The sequence below is a fragment of the Podarcis filfolensis genome, assembly GCF_964270895.1.
Source record: "Podarcis filfolensis genome assembly, chromosome: 1".
NCBI lineage: Eukaryota > Metazoa > Chordata > Lepidosauria > Squamata > Lacertidae > Podarcis > Podarcis filfolensis.
This window is the reverse complement of record NC_139604.1, coordinates 114202139-114220390: the sequence shown is the minus strand read 5'-3', so window position 1 is coordinate 114220390 and position 18252 is coordinate 114202139. Positions and strand designations below refer to the sequence as shown.

At 46.3% G+C, this 18252-nt stretch overlaps 1 protein-coding gene across 1 annotated transcript in view; it reads left to right on the top strand.

Annotated features, from left to right (window-relative positions):
* Positions 1-17755, top strand: part of LGMN (legumain) — a 31716-nt gene extending 13961 nt beyond the window's left edge. Inside the window, exons 3-14 of the mRNA XM_083617631.1 lie at positions 911-1008; positions 1556-1637; positions 3162-3247; positions 3363-3438; positions 5413-5475; positions 6891-6957; positions 7964-8082; positions 10261-10350; positions 12375-12575; positions 13997-14170; positions 15610-15677; positions 16934-17755. Of these exons, the coding sequence (XP_083473757.1) occupies positions 911-1008; positions 1556-1637; positions 3162-3247; positions 3363-3438; positions 5413-5475; positions 6891-6957; positions 7964-8082; positions 10261-10350; positions 12375-12575; positions 13997-14170; positions 15610-15677; positions 16934-16973 (1164 nt within the window). The 3' untranslated portion in view covers positions 16974-17755. The remainder of the gene's footprint in view (positions 1-910; positions 1009-1555; positions 1638-3161; positions 3248-3362; positions 3439-5412; positions 5476-6890; positions 6958-7963; positions 8083-10260; positions 10351-12374; positions 12576-13996; positions 14171-15609; positions 15678-16933) is intronic.
* The last annotated feature ends 497 nt before the right edge of the window (positions 17756-18252 follow it).

Here is an 18252-nt window from a genome sequence, read left to right as displayed (position 1 = left end):
GCATCACTGTTCATAGTTTTTCCCCTTCCCCCCATTCCTATTTGGATTTACTGCAATGCAGTGATTTTTGTGAGAATATCAAGTTATCAAATGGACAGGGGCTTTGATTGTGGCTTCTTGAGATTCTCTAACCAGCTTTTATTTTATAGCTGCTTGGCGTTTCTCCACCCCAGGTTTTCCCCACAGCAAACATTGCATATTCTGTAGTCACAGAATATCTCTGTCCACATTAGGGTGGGGGGGACCCTCTTAGGGTTTCCCCCTATTTTTGCATATCTAGTGGTTCCCTTGAGTGTGCCAATACCTGCCTCTGTTTTTCCGTTGCCTTATTTTAACTACAGGTGACCCCCCACTTACGTGAGTGTTACATTCCTGGGTACTACGCATATATGTGAAATCACATTTAGTGGGGGGACACCATCTTAAAAAGCCCGCAAACACCCTCTAAACCACTTGCTCCTTCTTGGGTTTCTCAGCACCCAAGGAAGATGATGATGCCTTGCATTTAGGTGCCATCTCAAAATAATCCTCTTTCAAAAATTCATGGGATTGCAGTTGCAAAGGCTTCTGGGATTGCTAGCATTTTCCCTGTTCTTTTCTCTCCATTTTTGCAGTTTCCCCACTCTTTGGGGGCCATTTTTGCCCTTTCTGTGCCTTTTCGCTCTTTAATTTTTTTATTTCCTGGCACCACACATATATGTGGTTGCGCACAAGTTGAATGTGTGACAGGTTGGTTTGGTTTATAAGGAAAGAGGGCTTTGGAGTGGATTGTCCCAGGTTTAACTGGAGATTTCTTTGCGTGAAAAGAGAGACTTCCACTGGAGGCCAGTGACAAGTGCTACAACTTTTCTGTTTCCCGTAACACATTTAAAAATCACCCAGTAAATAAAACTGTCCTGTGTCTTTTCAGGCTGATGCCTGCCATGCTTATCAAATTGTGCACCGGAATGGCATTCCAGATGAACAAATCGTTGTGATGATGTATGACGACATTGCCTTCAATGAGCAGTAAGTATCAGAATTTTGGCAGGAAAGTGAACTTTGTGTGCAGGGCTGTTGCTGCGTATCGGAAGTGGGAGACCTGTGGCCTGTGGTTCATTTGTTGCTGAACTACAACTCCCAGTGCGCATGGCCTGAAGGCCCAAGGAGTTGGTGGGAGTTGTAGTTCGACAACATCTGCAAGGCTACAGGTTCCCTACCCCTGCTGTATATGAATCTAGTGTCTCTGTCACAAGACCTAACAAAAGCATCTCACAGAATGGCAGACTTCACTTATGGTTAGAAGGGGGCCAGCTGCTACACTTCTCAAGTGTTTAGTCTCCTGTTTTCCACAGAAAGAGGGAAATCCCTGATCCTGTATTGTTTGGATGAAGCACAGTTTGGTGGCAAGGAATGCCTTCCATCAGCTTCAGCTGGTGGACCCAGCTGCGCCCCTGTCTGGACAGGAATAGCCTGTTACTGCATGTTGTAGAGGTTTTTTCTTTTTTTAACTTCGAAAAGAAATGACTTCACTTTTTGCCACTTTTAACATTTCCTGTCCACTTCCTCGCTTCAGGAATCCAACCAAAGGAATCATCATCAACAGGCCCAATGGTACAGATGTGTACAAAGGAACACCAAAAGACTATGTAAAAGAGGTAGGAACTAGATTTATTCGCTTGGTAACCTAGGAACATTGCTAGCTTTGAATATCAAAAGTTTCCCGAAGAAATAGGATTTTATTAACCCACCTGAAGAGTGGGCCACTTGAGTTCGGATGCTTTTGTCCAGAACCTAGCGACTTTGCTTCAGTTTAAATGTAAACCACATATTTCAAGTGAAGCAGGACTAGTTAATTGTAAGTACACCCTCGGTCCACTAGCACAAAATCCACTGCATGCAAACCCCCTCCTGCATGGCAGATCACCCCCTCCTTGAATTGCAGCCTGAAGTCTTGGAAGTCTTCCAGGCAGTTGCTTCTTTGTTCTGCAGCTGATGGGCATAGAGATCAATTCATAATTCACCATTGGCTTTCCAAGTCTGTTGGGGATACTCGCTTATCTCAGCCTCACTTGTATTAAATTTAGCTATCTGTATTTCCTTAATTTCCCACCCCCATCAATTTACTCAGAATGCTTTTGAACCATCTTAGTAGCATGTATAGTAGGTTTAGGGGGTAAGATGGACACCTGTGGTAGAGGCAGGATGAACTTTAAGCTAAGATGGTTGGTTTATTAAAGGGATACTATAGACAGATACTGATAGTGGAGTCTTAATGGTGTTTGATGACAGTTTCTGAAGGCTCAGGAGACACTGTCGCTGACACTAGCCTGTAAGATTTTTTTAACTCACTGAATTTCCTAAAACTCCAGCCCAACCAGTTACTCCCACATCCTAGTGCAGCTACTGGGGATAATCTGCCCTACAAAGCAGCCCTCACTCATAGTAGTGGGCCAGTACACAGAGACTCTGAGGAAACACTGTCTATATTAAGGGGTGCAGTTGTGCAGGGTATATGATTCAACCATGCCTGATCTCTCTATTGGTGTTTTGCAACTTCCTGACTTGTTGCAGGACCTTAGCCAGACCTAGCAGAGTGTACACAGAGTTCACAAAAGCAATCGGCTGCAGGCAGGATGGACGAAGCAGGAACCAGTAACTTGTACTTATAGGTGTTTATTATATACAGTGGACTATTTACAGGAACAGAACAGAACACGGATCTTTAACTAGCTCTCTCCTCCGACTCACAACTCTCAAGCCTCCAACTCCTACTCTCTGACTAACACATTCCAGTCAGTAGGCCATAAATCATTATTCCCGTGAGAGCTTGACCAATCATGGAGCTGTCTCCATGCCTCTGTATCACCAGGCAGATTTTACTCCTTCACGTTGCCTTGGCTGTCGGCCAACTCCTAATTGACTATGTGAAGCTGCACGTATTCAAAATCCCAGCACTCTCCGTCTCCCCACATGAACTGAGAGCCAGTCTAAAGTTCCAGGGTTCTGTGGATGTGTGTTGCTGGCGAACATTTTTATATGCAGGGTTCCCCAGAGCACTCTTTGAAAGCCATGGTTCTGCTGGATAGGAGCCAACACGCAGAAGTCAACTTTTTATTTTTTTATTTTAAAAGGAATGTTGCTGGCTGCATTTCAGCTTCAAATCTCTTTCCAACCTGTAGGATGTTACACCGGCAAACTTCCTTGCTGTGCTCAGGGGTGATGCTGAAGCAGTAAAGAATAAAGGATCGGGAAAAGTACTACGAAGGTAATTGGAAAGACGTGAGAATGGAATGCTGTCATTTCTTCATCAATATAGTTTTAACACCAAGTTGGAATTTAAGTAAAAGATTGGAAATTAAGAAGGTTTTCTCTCTCTGCAGTGGCCCTCGGGATCACATATTTGTCTATTTCACTGATCATGGCGCCCCGGGACTTCTGGCTTTTCCATCTGATGATGTACGTAATACTTTTTTCCCTGTCTTAAGTAGCACTGATTTAGTTCGCAAGCCTAGAAACACTTGTTTTCTCAAGCTACAGTTTGGCTGCATTGTATCAGTATATTGTATGAGACTTCTCTCTCACTCATTGAAGGCTAGAAAAGGAGCTGTTTTGGGACTTTGGGTAATATATACAGTGGTGCCCCGCAAGACGAATGCCTCGCTAAACGAAAAACCCGCAAGACGAAAGGGTTTTCCGATTTTTTAGCGGCTTCGCAAGACGAATTTCCCTATGGGCTTGCTTCGCAAGACGAAAGCCCACAGGGAAATCTCCGGGGACAGCAGGGAAGCGCAGCGCGCCTTCTCCTCTGTTCCCGGACCTGTCCTAAAGGCTTGCGGTGGGAGGTCCGGGAACAGAGGAGAAGGCGCGCAGCGCTTCTCTGTTCTTGGACCTGTCCTGAAGACTTGCGGTGGGAGGAAGGTTTGTTGGGATACTGCCAGGGAGATAATGTCCATCTGAGCCCCCAAGCTCGGTGCCGGACGATCCATCGACCTCCCGTAGTCACGCAGTATCAGCAATTTAGCGACACTAAGCCTCTGGCTTAGTGCACACTCTTAACAGCAGAATTCACACAGCAAAAGTTGCACAAGCAGGAGAGCATATTTACAGTTTATTTGGCGTTGGTCAGAACAAAGAAAACATGACCGTCTGCTCCGACTGCTCAGGCAAAACAGCAGAAAACGAAAGGAACAGATAACATAAACATCCTGTGAACAGGAAATACGCAGGCTGTTATACAAAACATCCTGCTCCCTTTTAAGGTGGAACGGAAATATCCTAACAAGGTTTTCCTCCCCACCGCCAACATTCAGAAGGCTGTTCTGAAGGCTGGCGGTGGGAAAAAAAGCCCTTCTCCCACCGCCAGCCTTCAGAAGAGTTCCCCCAGGGCTGCCTAGGCTGCGGATAGCAGCCTGCTGCCCCGCACGAGGAGCGCTCTGCTTCAGAGCGCCCCTCGCGCGGGGCAGACATTCGCAGCTTGGGGAGCCCTGCAGGACTTCCCCGCAGGGCTCTCCAAGCTGCGGATAGCAGCCTGCTGCCCCACACGAGGGGCGCTCTGCGCCCCTGGCGCGGGGCAGCAGGCTGCTATCCGCAGCTTGGAGAGCCCTGCAGGGAACTCCTGCAGAGCTCCCCAAGCTGCGAATGTCTGCCCCGCGCGAGGGGCAGCAGGCTGCTATCCGCAACTTGGAGAGCCCTGCGGGGAACTCCTGCAGGGCTCCCCAAGCTGCGAATGTCTGCCCCGCGCGAGGGGCGCTCTGAAGCAGAGCGCCCCTCGCGCGGGGCAGCAGGCTGCTTTCCGCAGCTTGGAGAGCCCTGCGGGGAAGTCCTGCAGGGCTCCCCAAGCTGCGAATGTCTGCCCCGCGTGAGGGGCGCGCAGCCTAGGCAGCCCTGGGGGAACTCTTCTGAAGACTGGCGGCGGGAGAAGAGCTTTTCTTCCCACCGCCAGCCTTCAGAAGGCTGTTCTGAAGGCTGGCGGTGGGGAGAAAAGTCCTCCCCCCGCCAGCCTTCAGAAGAGGTCCGGGGACAGACTGTCCCCGGACCTGGCCTGAAGGCGGTCTCCATAGGAACGCATTAATTGATTTTCAGTGCATTCCTATGGGAAACCGTGCTTCGCAAGAAGAAAAACTCGCAAGAAGAAAAACCTTGCGGAACGAATTAATTTCGTCTTGCGAGGCACCACTGTAACAGCCAGGAGAATGCATTGACAGGACACCCAGCAAGTGTTTTCAGTAGAGCAGGGGCAGAATTCTTGGCCTTCCCTGCCTCTGTCGGTTAATATGGGAATTGTGACAATGCAAGCCCACCTTGCAAGGTTATTGTAAAGATCGCTGATAACTTACTTTGGAGTGCTTCACATGCCTGATTGTATGCTAGATGTGTTTCTTATTTAGTGGACAGCAGTGGGATATGATCAGGTACTTCCTTGTTTTACAGCTCCACGTAGAAGAATTGAACAAGACCATTTCATATATGTACCATCACAAAAAATACCAGAAGGTAAAATGACTATTTTCCACATTTACCTTATTTATTTAATTTTAAGAGTAACAGCCATTATAATTGCATAGGACTCAGCTTTGTGAACTCTTCCGCTCTAAATGCTAATTGTTACTGGAAAGGATGTTGTAGTAGAGTCCTAAACTCAATAACACAGAAGTATGTGGAAAGGTGGTATGATTAAGCTTTCCCCCTCTCCTTTTTGGACTTTATCATCACCTTTTTCTTGCATATTGAGAGAATCTTGCCTTGGCATACCTGGAGTAATACAGTTCTGAAACTGGAATGGGAAGTGTCCTCTTTCTCTTTCCCAGTTCAAAGTTTCTGATCTTACAGAGCTGGAAAGAGAAGTATCAGTCAACATGGGTTAACCCCAAAGTTTGCAGGTTCTCAAAAACACCTTAAGGTGGGAAAACACCCTAAAGGAAATAACCTATGTGAACCAGGAAGTGGCCTCTCCAGAAAAGGAAATAGTTCTTTCTATAGGCTTTGATTTCCATGTATCTTTCCCCTCTTCCCACTACGTCATTCCATTCCTCCTTCCACCCAGTTGTGAGACTGGGCAGGTCAGCCAGGAGACCCTGACCTGGGATGGGATGGTACAACCCCACCCAACATTTTGTGGCACATTCTACTTTCAGAGTATCTAGTTTGTGTATAATGTTCAGCCAGTTTCTATGCATTCTGCTCTGGAGGGTAATGTGAAAATAAACACTTGTTTTTTAAGGCAGTATTAAAAATTCTGCTTGATTAACTGGAAGTAAGTTCTATTGAACTTGGAAGGTGCATCTTCTGAGTGAATATGAAACATGTATAAGGTCCAACAAATTCTGGTAAATGTGAAGTTGAAGTAAGGTGGCGCCTTTTTTATACCTGTTATGACCACAGCTATTCAAAAAGGCAAGAAAGGATGCTAGAGAAACCCAGGGTTGAACTTAGGGACAATTCAGTGAAAGTTGGTTTTTGCAAGTCTTTTGGGTAGGGCCAGTTTGCACGTGATGCTAATTTCTGAATAGCGTTATGTGGATAAGGTTAGTGAGTGCTTGCTAGAAGACTGGAAGCTTCTGAGTTAGATTAACTACTGCTTAGTGTTGCATTCAACTAACTATGGTTAGCTGTTGAAACAAGCTGTGTTTGATGAAGCTGGCTGGTTTCAGATAGTAATTGAGATTTAATTACCTTGGTATGGTTTGCACATCACAATAAGCCAGTTTTCCTCCCCCTCTAGTTAGAGCCATGGTGAGCAGTAATAATCTATGATCAAATATTAGAGTACCTTCACTATATGATGGAGATGGAGCATGGGTCAGTGAGCTTATGGGTAAGGGAAAGGATACCTGGAAGAAAAAGCGGGTACCAGATCTTTACCCAAACATCTAGAAGTGTGTCTCACTATTTCTTAACATAAATTGCAGATGGTGTTTTACATTGAAGCATGTGAATCTGGATCAATGATGAAAAATCTACCTCATGATATCAATGGTAAGTGAACAGTCAGCGTTCTGGTCTGAGACCAATCATCTGATTGTACTCAAAACGTCTTCATTGGGAGGTATTGAAAACGTGAAAGCATTATTGCACTTTGGGTTAAATATGGTTTTTAAGTCTTATCTACACCAGGGGTGGGAAATTGGATCTCCTCCCACCCTCTTGTTTGCCAAATTCAGCATGAGGCTAGAACCGCCTAGCTGTCAATCGTCTGGCATCACAGTCATGTCAGGTGACCCCTTTTTTGCCTGCAGGGTTTGAAATCAAGACTATACCGTTAACTGAACAGCCTGCAAAGCACCTTTCAAGGTGCTCTGCTGATCCTTTAGTCTTGCAGTTGTGAGGTCTTCTGGAGTGCTTTGCAAGGGGCTTCACGAGATCAGCTGACAGTCAGCTGATCACAGGGCTTTGCAGTTGATTGCCGGGGCCTGGAAAGCCTTTCAGCAGAGTCAGGTCCTTGCCTGCCCCACACCTGACTTCCTATGCATGACATTGGGTATAGCACAGGTTAGGCTTGGCTTGACTGCAGTGGCTCTGCCATCTGGCGAAGCTTGGAGGGGTCTGGAAGTTCACTGCACTGATCTACACCAACCTTGGGTGCTCAGATGAGACTCCAATGGGGATTATGGAGGTTGTAGCAGAACAACATGGGGGCCTTGAGGATGGGAGTTTAAATATTGAGAGCTTTTACTTTTCCTCTACCCAGTCGCTGCTTTGCTCGCCAACCCTTCCAGCTGGCACATAATTGGCATCCCTCTGAAGGGTTGCATAGTTCCATGTGTGGAGCTATATGTGTGAAAGCTTTCCCATTCATTCTTCGTTGCTTTTAGGGGAAGGCTTTTGAATGTGCGCAGAGCTCTAGATTGGATCAAATGTGTCTAAAATTGGCTTAAAACCAAAGTTCTTAATTTCAGCAGGGTTTAGATCAGGCCACTCGGACAAGCGCATACGGCTGCTGTGGGGAAGCAAGTAAATACTGCCCCCTCCATTTGCCTTGCAGTTTACGCCACGACTGCTGCTAATCCTAGTGAATCGTCTTACGCGTGTTATTTTGATGAAAAGAGGCAAACCTACCTTGGTGACTGGTACAGTGTCAATTGGATGGAAGATTCCGATGTGGTGAGTCCCCAAGATCCAGTAACTTGCTTTTTCTTTCATCTGACATTATGGCTCTTGTTTTGTTTTTTAAATGCTTTATTTAGTGCAGTTTTGTTTACCACCAAGAGCCACACTGGGCCCTTTTAGAGTAAGAGAACCAAAGCCAATGTATTCTCAGGAGTGTTTTCTCTAAGCTGACTTGATACATGTCTAGTACAGGCTTTCCATTGTGCACCCCAGTATTACCAGCCACATCTAAGTAAGAAGGTGGCTTGCTGCTTACTAGTAGCGACCTCTTTCAAGCAGGGAACTGACTCACAAGAGGTGCGTCTCTCGATCCACATGCTTGCATCCTGCACAGAGGATTTAGCAGCATCTAAAGGCCTGGGCGTTGTAGATGTCACCTAGAAGTGATGACATTATCTTGAGTCTACAAGCCACAAGCTTTCAACACCTGTGTAAGCTTAAATTTGCTGCCTCAGCCTCTGGGGGCAACTTCACCCATGATGTTGGTGGTACAGGTTCCCCGGACGTTGATCCCTGTGCCACCACTTTATTTCTCGCTGCCATCACCCAGGCCCTACCTGGTACAATACTGAGTCCAGTCAGGGTTAAATTGGAACATAAACTTCTGTTTATTTATTGCAGTTTAACAAGCGTGTGGTTTCATAAACGGTATCGGTCAATTACAATCATGGGGTGCCTATCCAGACCTATAACTTCCGCTACCTGCTCTCACTCACTAAACCACCTCTCAGATATTTACTTGTATTCCAAGCTCCTAACTGTTCCTGACTCAGCTTCTTTTGCTACACTAACTCAACCTACCCACAGACTCTATCCCAATTCACTCCCACTCCAACCAACCACCCAACTCCCAACGAACTCCTCCCTTCGCCCCTCCCAGAGCTGGTTTTATAGACCCACTGACTCCACCCCCCCCGGGTTCTGATTGGGTAACTTGTTTAACTATTTCACCTCCAGCACACTCGTATGTTAATGTCACAGTGCTCTCCTGGGAACCTTTAGAGGTGCCAGGGTTTAATGACGGCTCCTTTGTGTTTCTCAATATCCCAACACCAATAGATGATAAACAGACAAATTCAAGAGTCAGTTGCTCTAAGTTAAGAAGTCTTTCCCCTCTCCCCCCAGTTGTACCCTCTGCTCTTCAGACAGCAGGTTTGCTGGGGAAAGGGCTACGATGGCCTGACAGGCATATCCAAAGTCTGTTTCAGGGGCCTAATCCGGCACGCTGGTTGGTTTAAGCTCAACGACTTCACTCCTAAAAAAGGTCCAAAACTTTGGTAGGCCCCCACAGCCCTTCACTTCATCAAATCTGGCCCTCTTTGAAAAAAGTTTGAACACCACTGGCCTAAGATAACTATTGGTGGGTGGATTTATGCAGGGGACAGCAGTCCAGCAAATACTAGATTCAACAAGAGGTTGTATGCATTGCCATTGTGGACTGTTGTGTTTTGAGCTAACTGCAGGGGAGATACAGGCTGTAAATGTCTGAAAAGGGCACAGATAACTTGTATTTATTAAAACTATTATTAGAACTATTTCCATAAACCAAACAGATAAAAGCATTGGCAGGATTATTATAATAACCCGCAGTTTCATAACAGTGTATATTTATAGAGGAATAAATGAACAAATTAAGTTAATTTGGATATGTAGAAAATGTTAAAAATAAATTTAAGGAGTGGGGGGAGGAAGTCAGGTTTTGAAATGTAAAAATGATTGTAAAATCAGTGAAATGTATAAATTTGAAAAAAGAACTATTTCCACAAACCTGTCATGAAAGCATCACAAACTGTTGAACAAAAATACAATCAAATGGCATTCAAACTTGCAGACTGAATAAATCTATAGTACTATTTGTTCCATAGTTCTTGATGCCCAGTCATTCACTGCAGACTTCCTAACTGACTAAGAATGAATGAATCACGATGGGAGTTTTGCCCAAGAACTAATGATTCACGATGGGAGGTCTGTTGAAGTACCGTTTCAAGTTTTCTGATTGCACAATCACATTAGGAACTTGGTCAGCAATTGCTTCGTTGTCGTCTTTTTTTTAGCTCCCCTCTTTCCCAAAAGGGAAGTAAAACCTTTTCAATTGCGTTGGTATGTAAATAGCTGAATCATGTGCAACTTTTCTTTCTTTTTCTCTCTATGCCTTTTTTTTTTGGTCTGCAGGAGGATTTGAAGAAAGAAACTCTGCACAAGCAGTTTCTGTTGGTAAAGAAGCATACAAACACCAGCCATGTGATGCAGTATGGAAACTTGGTGAGTGTTTGGTCTCAAATGGGCAATTGCGGACAGTTGTGTTTTGCACCAATGTTTACTTTGTATTTCTTACCCTTGTGTGGTTTTGTCTGTGATACTACAACAACCCCTGTGAGGTAGGTTAGGCTGAGACACAGCATCTAGCCTCAGGTCGCCTGGTGAGTTTCATTGCCAAGTAGGTCTCCCAGCTTCCGGTCAAGCACTCTAACAATACAGTGGACGCTCAGGTTGCGAACGTGATCCATGCAGGATGCACATTTGCAACCCACAGTGGCGCGTCTGCGCACGCACAGGTTGTGTTTTGGTGCTTATGCGCAAAGCGCAATTTAGCGCTTCTGCACATGCTTCACTGCCGAAACCCGGAAGTTACCCGTTCCGGTACTTCCAGGTTTTGGCGGTCCATAACCCGAAAAAACACAACCTGAAGCGTCTGTAACCCAAGGTATGACTGTACGCCAAATCATAGCTATTTTGAACTGGACCTTCCAGTCTGCATCCTAAATCTTGAAGCTGGAAAAAGCAGAAACAAATGGGGGAACAGAACCTTTATTTCTTACTTTCCTTAGAGTTGGGGGCGGGGAAGTTGCGTACATGGTTCCTTCCTTCCCTCCATCCCCCCCCCCCCACTTTAACACAATAGCCTCGTGAAGTAGGTAAAGTGATTGCCCAAGGTCTCCTGGTGTACTTCACAACTGAGCAAGGATTTAAACCCAGGATTTCCTAATCCAGCACTCTACTGTTCCATCCTACAGCAACCCTACTTTAGAGGGCTTGTGTTGTGCAATTTGTTCCTTACACTAGTCCTCTGTTCATCCTCTCAAGGAGCTCAGTAGTTTGCTAAAGGCCCCAGGCGCAATTCCCACTCGGGAGGCTTAAAGGCCCAACCCTGCCCTGCTTCAGCAGTCAACCTGTGTCTTAATGCTGCAAGACCAACCATCCAGGGCATGGCTGCTTCCTCTTTCCCCCTTGTCCCTCCAGTTTTGCAACATGCTCTCCTTCCAGAGCTGAGACGACTCCTGGTTTCCCCAGCCCTCCGTGTTTTCAGCCAATTTCCAATTTCAGAAGGGTCCTATATCCCTGTGGTAAAGCACATACGTTATGCATGCAATAGGCCTCAGATCCAGTCCCTGGCATCTCCCTGGGTTACACATGCCCTGGGACCCTGGAGAGCTTCTGCCAGTCAGAGTAGGTAGACAATACTGGGCTAGATGACAAAGCAGTTTAACCTGGTATAAGGTAGCTTCTCAGGGTCGCATCCAACTTAAGCCCCAAAGAATCCTGGGAAATGTAGTTTAAGGCTCCTGAGAGTTGGTAGGAAACCTTCATTCCTCTCACAGCTACAGTTTAACAGTCAAATCCCTCTTTCCAGAGAACTCTTGGGAATTGTAGTGTCATGAGGCAAATAGGTCTACTCTTGAGTATTATTACTATTTGTTACGGTTATATCCCACCTTTATCTTCCAAGGATCTCACATGATTTTCCTCCTCACAACAACCCTGTGAGGTAGGTTAGGCTAAGAGACTAGGCCCGAGGTCACCCAGTGAGCTTCATGACAGAATAGGGATTCAAACCTGGGTCTCCCAGATCCTAGTCCAACACTTCTTAACCATTGCGCCACTCTGGCTCCCAGTGTATCGCCAAGTATGGATACTTTGGATACAGTTTGTACATTCAGGCCTCTGTAAATCACTTGCTTATAAAATCACCGGTGCTCTTGAAGCGCAGCTTAATTCCTCCACGGCCTCTCCATTCGAGATGTTTTATTGGGTGCGTTAACAGTGCCTAGAGACAGATGCCAGAGGACCTAGCTCAGATCCTTGCTTTCAGTCTGCCAGGTAGCCTTAGGAACCTTGCCCATCTTGTCTCAGGGGCTGCTGGAAGAACAAACCAATCGACAGAGAGGACCAGTCCCCTCCAGATTTTCAAGCAATTGCAAGCTTTTGAAAGCAGCACTGCTTCCCAAAAATGCGTCCGTCCCATTAAAGTGGAGGGTGTCTTTTTCTTCTCTCCCCCGCCCTTGCAGTCCATCGCTCACATGAAAGTGGCGCAGTTCCAGGGCACAAGAAGCGCCTCCAGCGCTCCCATTTCATTGCCCCCCGTGAGTCACTACGACCTCACCCCCAGCCCTGACGTCCCCCTTGCGATCATGAAGCGCAAACTGATGGCCACAAACGACGCGGTTGAGGCCAAGGCGATTCTAGGAGAGATGAAGAGACACCTGGAGGTAAGAGCCGAGAGGGGTGCAATATTAACGACAGTGTGGCAGGGTCGGAAGTAGGAGCTCACTGCACCCGTGCGAATGCTGCTCATTCGTGTCATACTCCATTTGATAGAATAATGTTCTGAATCACCAGCCCAAAGGAGGGAGGGCTCTGTGCAGTGGTTGGTGCAGGGGTACCAAAAAAAGGATGTTGAAAACATCCGAGTAATCCATTCTAGTGCTTTATGAAAGAAAGATGTAGACTTGCAGCAAATCAGCCTGTCAGGTCTCGCAGCCTTTGCAGACATGGGACGGACACTGCAACAAGGAGATGCCTTCTCCATGCCCAAGCAAACATTCATATGTTCTTTATACACAAAGCAGCATACGTCACTTGGGCCAGGGCTTCCCATCACTCCACCTGACCAGATAAGGGCGTAGGTGGCAAATACCCAAATCTTCCAGATATTTTCCTTTGCTGGGCTCAGAGACCAGCACCCCAAGCACGCAGATAACATCAAAGCAAGCTGATCGGCCTATATAAAAAATATAAACTTATACGAGCTGATTGTTACAACTACTGCCAGTTAATTGTGGAGTTATCTTGACTACCAAGATGGCATTTGCAGAGCTTCTGAAATACTTTACCTTTGGTCCTACACAAACAGGCAGGATATGCCCCTGAGCACTGTACTCAGCGCTGATCTGCTTGAGTGCTCCTGCTTTGCACGTGCAAGGGTTGAAAAAAAAATGCTGCTTCCTTAAAATACCTCTTCTGCAAATTTTGGTGGTGGACTTTTGAGCGAGGACGAATTCAGCATTGCCTACTGGCAGCAGTTTTTGAGAGTTGGTCAGCATCTTGCAGTACAAAATACTTGTTGTCTGTGTTGTCCATGATACTGTCTCATGATCTGAGAAGCACCTCAACAGGCTGCCAACTAGCTTGGAGGTTTTCTGTTTTCAAACTGGAACTTCCCAAGCTTCCTTTTTCAGTATGTTTTGCGTGCACAGTCCTCAGAAAAGGTGCTTTCACAGCAGACTGCGGGAACCATCTGTTCCAGCGTGAACAGAAGGAAGAGACGTGTTTCCCCCCCACGTGAATGGTGGGGATGTGCTGTGCTTTCCCCCAGAGGTCACCTGAGCACAGCAAGATGCGAAACTCAGCCTAGGATGCTTTCGGTTCTTGTATTAAGAATGTCTCAGCCGAGACTTCTGTGATAACTTCCAGCTCTGAGTTATGTGACCAGAAATGAGATGTTCAAAAGGCAAATGGACATGGTGGTTGTGGCTAGCAGACTTCTTTGGTTTGACCCTTCCCTTCCCCTCCCCCCCCCCCAAAGCTGTGTAAGAACAGGAGGTTTCTGTTAGAGCCGCAGTTGCCTAGAGGGCACTAAGGAGCTGTTTTCTAGATAACAAAAGAGTTACTCTTGCCTCTTCCTCCACAGGCTAAAGAGCAAATCCAGAATGCCATGCGCAAGATTATATCCTTCGTAACGCTTTCCAGTGAGCACACAGAGCAGCTCCTGTCGGAGAGGATGAGCCTCACGAATTACGACTGTTACGAGGCCTCAGTGCGTCACTTCAAGAGCCATTGCTTCAACTGGCATGCCTCCCCTGTGGTAAGTCTCTTCAGACTTGGAGCCAAGGCTCAGGCACTGCACCCTCGAGGAAGGCGCACGTATCAGTCCTTCCCAAAATACGCAGAACACCCTGTCACGGAATTCTACTCAATATTGATCCAGAGTAGATTCCAATGTATAGTTAGCAGAGTAAAAAACAAACACGTTGCAGGATTCCCCCCCAAATAGATCAGAGGCAATTATATTTCATCCAGCAGAGCTTTACTGCTACTGAAGGCAAATGAGCATAATGGTCACAAATCCAATATATTCAAGATTGGCACTGTCCATAAGAAATCCAGTTGCAGCAGACTTGACTGAAACTTACAATAAGACTAAACCTTAACACTATATACAGAACACAAAACCAGAAGGGGGGGAGAGAGAGAGAGAGAGAGAGAAAGAAAGAGAGAAAGAAAGAGAGAAAGAGAGAGAGAGAGAGAGAGAGAGAAACTCAGGCTCTTTCTGGCCCTACTTTTATAGTCGGGCATGATCTTGACAGAAAGAGATGAGAGAACCAGTTTAAGCCAGCTGTACTCAGCTTCTCTGAAGGTATAACCCAAACATCATGAACCTTCTGCTTGTTTCAAACAGAAGCTTTCAGAACCCTCTTGAATTAATTAGAATAGGAAAGATATCTACACATCAGATCAATACTTCTGTACTAAGAAATGCAAACTGACACTCTTATCTATCCCTGGTCACCACCTCTGTCTGCACTGGAAAGAGAAGCAGCAGTTTAAAAAAATGTTTGTATGGTCAACTCCCCACTTGTGCACACATGCGTGGCATTGGGAACCCGAAAGTGGGGAGCAGCCTGGAGAGTCCTCCTGGCTTGTGAGGAGACCCCCCCCAAAGCCTGAAAAGAGGACGTCCTCTTTGGGTTCTGGAGAGGGTTTCTTCATGAGCCACAAGGGCCCCCACTTATGGAGGGGGGGGGCGGAACATAACCACTGTGTAAGTGGGGAGTCACCTGTACCATATTTTGGTTGGCGCAAGGTGTGCATATTTTCCATTTTGCTAAAGTATAGTGACACTTAAGTGCAAGGTGAGTAGACTGGGCTAACTGCTGCATCTCTCTGGGAGGAGCTTGCATCAAGATACCTTGGTTGTCTTGAGAGGGATATTTTATATCTGATCAGTTGCTTTACTTCTGTGAGTGAGCTGTTGGTGAGTGATCAGTTCGTGCCTCTGGCAAGAGTGGTCTGACCTCCCCTGACATCAAACTGGGTGGGAATGAAGGGGAGGGGGAGAGAAGCCATGCCCCATGCCATCTCTTGCTCTGGTTTCACCCCCACAGACTTCAGCTTCACCCCTAGCCATTACTCCCCTCTCCCCACTGAAAGGGACTACAGCCCTCAGATGAACGGCTGCCTGCCTTAGGATTATGCGTTGAGTGGGGAAAAGGTGTAATTTTCCTCCTTGTTTCTATTTTTCAGTATGAATATGCTCTGAGACAACTGTATGCTTTGGTCAACGTCTGCGAAACAGGATATCCCATTGACAGGTAAAATCTGTGTACCAATGATCTAGAGGTGTGATGTGCATTTTCTAGAAGGAGAATATCAATTGTATATTTGGGCTAATTCTTACTACCTTCTATAAGTAATTTGAAGATAGATAGATAAGATAGATAGCCTATCTATTGACACAGGGAGAGAGAACTGTTATATGAAATGTGCTTTTAGCATTTACGTGCCAGTAAACCATAGATAGATATGTGTGTCTTTGTTTAATCTTACTGTACTATATTTGCGCCTGCCCCTTGTCGTGCTAGTGATGGAATGTGCATCTGCAGCCAAGTTTAAGCAAGGTGAGAGAATCATAGAATTGTAGAGTTGGAAGAGGATCATCTTGCCCAACCCCCTGCAATGCAGGAATATGCAGCTGTCCCAGGCAGGGATCAAACCTGCAACCTTGGCATTATCAGCACCCTGCTCTAACCAACTGAGCTATCCTGCTGCCCAAGCAAAAGGGAAGAGCAAGGGGCCATTGCTGCTGCTTCCGCCGCTGGCACCCAGGGGTAGGCAAGAAATGTCCAAGCCGCCCAGAGTGGCTGGGGAAACCAAGCCAGATGGGTGCGATAGAAGTAATAAATTATAATATTATTATAAGCAGGCCAGTGAAGCAAGCAGCTGCCACCAAAGGGCAAGGAGGCAGCGGAATGAAAGGGAGAAATGTTCAAATTGCCGCTGCCACCAAAAGAAGGGAGCCTGTGCTTCAAAACTGCATCTCTCTTCGCGGGGTGGGGGTGTGGGGTCTTTCTGCTCTTTGTCCTCCCACCCACTGGCGGCAGTCAGAAGAAGTGTGTGAGCAGATAGAGAGAGCAAGCGACTCAGGCAGGTGGGTGGCAAAAGGGAGAAGTCAGTTTGGTGCTGCTTATTGAAGATGGAAGTGGGAGGTGCAGGGAGGTCCACCCCACACCCCTTCCCCTCTCTGCAAGTGATCTGAAAAGCTGGGGAAAGCAGCACGACCTTCTCTCACCAGGTGCCACTGTGAAGTGCAAGGAGCTGTGGCAGGTAGGCAGGGCTGGCGGGCAATGCAAGCAGGGGATGCAGCCCCACAGTACAGTGTTCCCAAACTTGGGTCTCCAGCATTTCGGACTACAGTTCCCATCATCCCTGGTCCTGCTAGCTAGGGATCATGGGAGTTGTAGTCCAACAACAGCCAGAGACCGGGGTTTACGAAACACTGCCCTAGTACGCAAAACAAATCTGTGCCGTGAGAAAACTCTTGTTTTTACGCTTGTCGTTTCTCTTGCAGAATACTATCGGCCATGGATCAAGCCTGCAATGAATTTTAACCGAAAAGCAATTCAGTCGAGAAATTCAGCAACGAGCAGTTAATAATGTGGTAGTCGTCAAACCCAGGAACTAACATAAAGCAAAGGCAGACAAGTGTGTCCTCTGTCAATAAAAAGAAAAAAGCTATGGAGGTATAGCCACCAGGTTCTGCACTTTAAAGCCTTTGGGAGGGTGAGACAGGATCCCTTCCAAGGGTGTGTCTCACTCCAGAAGCTGCTCCTGAAGTCTTCTGGAACGGACAACATCAGCGCCTTCAGAATCGCATTATTGAATCCCACTCTCAGACTGTTTTGGCAATTACAACAAAGGGATTGCTTTGAATTGTACTGGTTTTCTTTTCTTTTTTTTTAATCGTTTGCTCAGGTTTTGGTGGCCTCCTTTTTTGAGAATTAACTAAGGAATTCCACACAGAAAAATGGCCTGTGGTGGATATGGCATTTCTGTTTGTTTTTATAATTGGAAATTAATGCTTTAAGGACCCAAGGGTTGACTGCAAACTTCTAGATTGCACATCTCAAGAAGAATAAAAGGCCCGCTGTAAATTGGGGTTGTGCGGAGTGTGTGTGAGTTAATTGCATAATTTGATTTAAAGTGCTTGGGTTTTGTTTGAAGATAAAACCATGGTCGCAAAAGCCCCCCACACTGAAGGAGACAAATGTCTGTTCTGTTTTCTGATTCTTATGTAATTGTATGTTTACACGACTTGGTGGGAGATTGTGCAGTGTTGACCTGTGAAGGATAATAAAACATGTTGAGCTGCTTATGCCTCACTCTAAACTCACGTTTGTCTCCAGTCTTTTAATTGGGTGGTTTGTTAAGCAGCAACTTGCACCTCAGGTGTGTTTGTGGTTTAACTTTAGCCTCTTTGATGCTTCCCCAGTGGAACTACATTATTGCCATTTCCTGAGGCACTCTAGTACTATAATGCAGCGAAAGTAGGATTTATTTTCTCCTATTTTTGCCAAGCACCTGGAACATTGGTGATGTAAGTTAGAGAGAAAGAGGCACAGGGAAAGCTCTTTCAGATAACCACATTGGATCCCATTGTAAAAGCCCACATAGAGCAGATGTGCCCTTGGCTTAGTCCAGTGGTCTGCATTCACCCCTGGACAGCAGGGTTGCATGACAGTGGTGGCTCTGGCCAAAAGTTGGGTGGCTTTATCCCCACACTTGCATACAGCCCCTTCTTCAGCTGGTTGGTGCGGGTGAGCTGAGGTGTTTTTCCCCATCCCATAATCAGGTAATCAAGAAGAGAACATCTTGCATTTCTTAATAGGG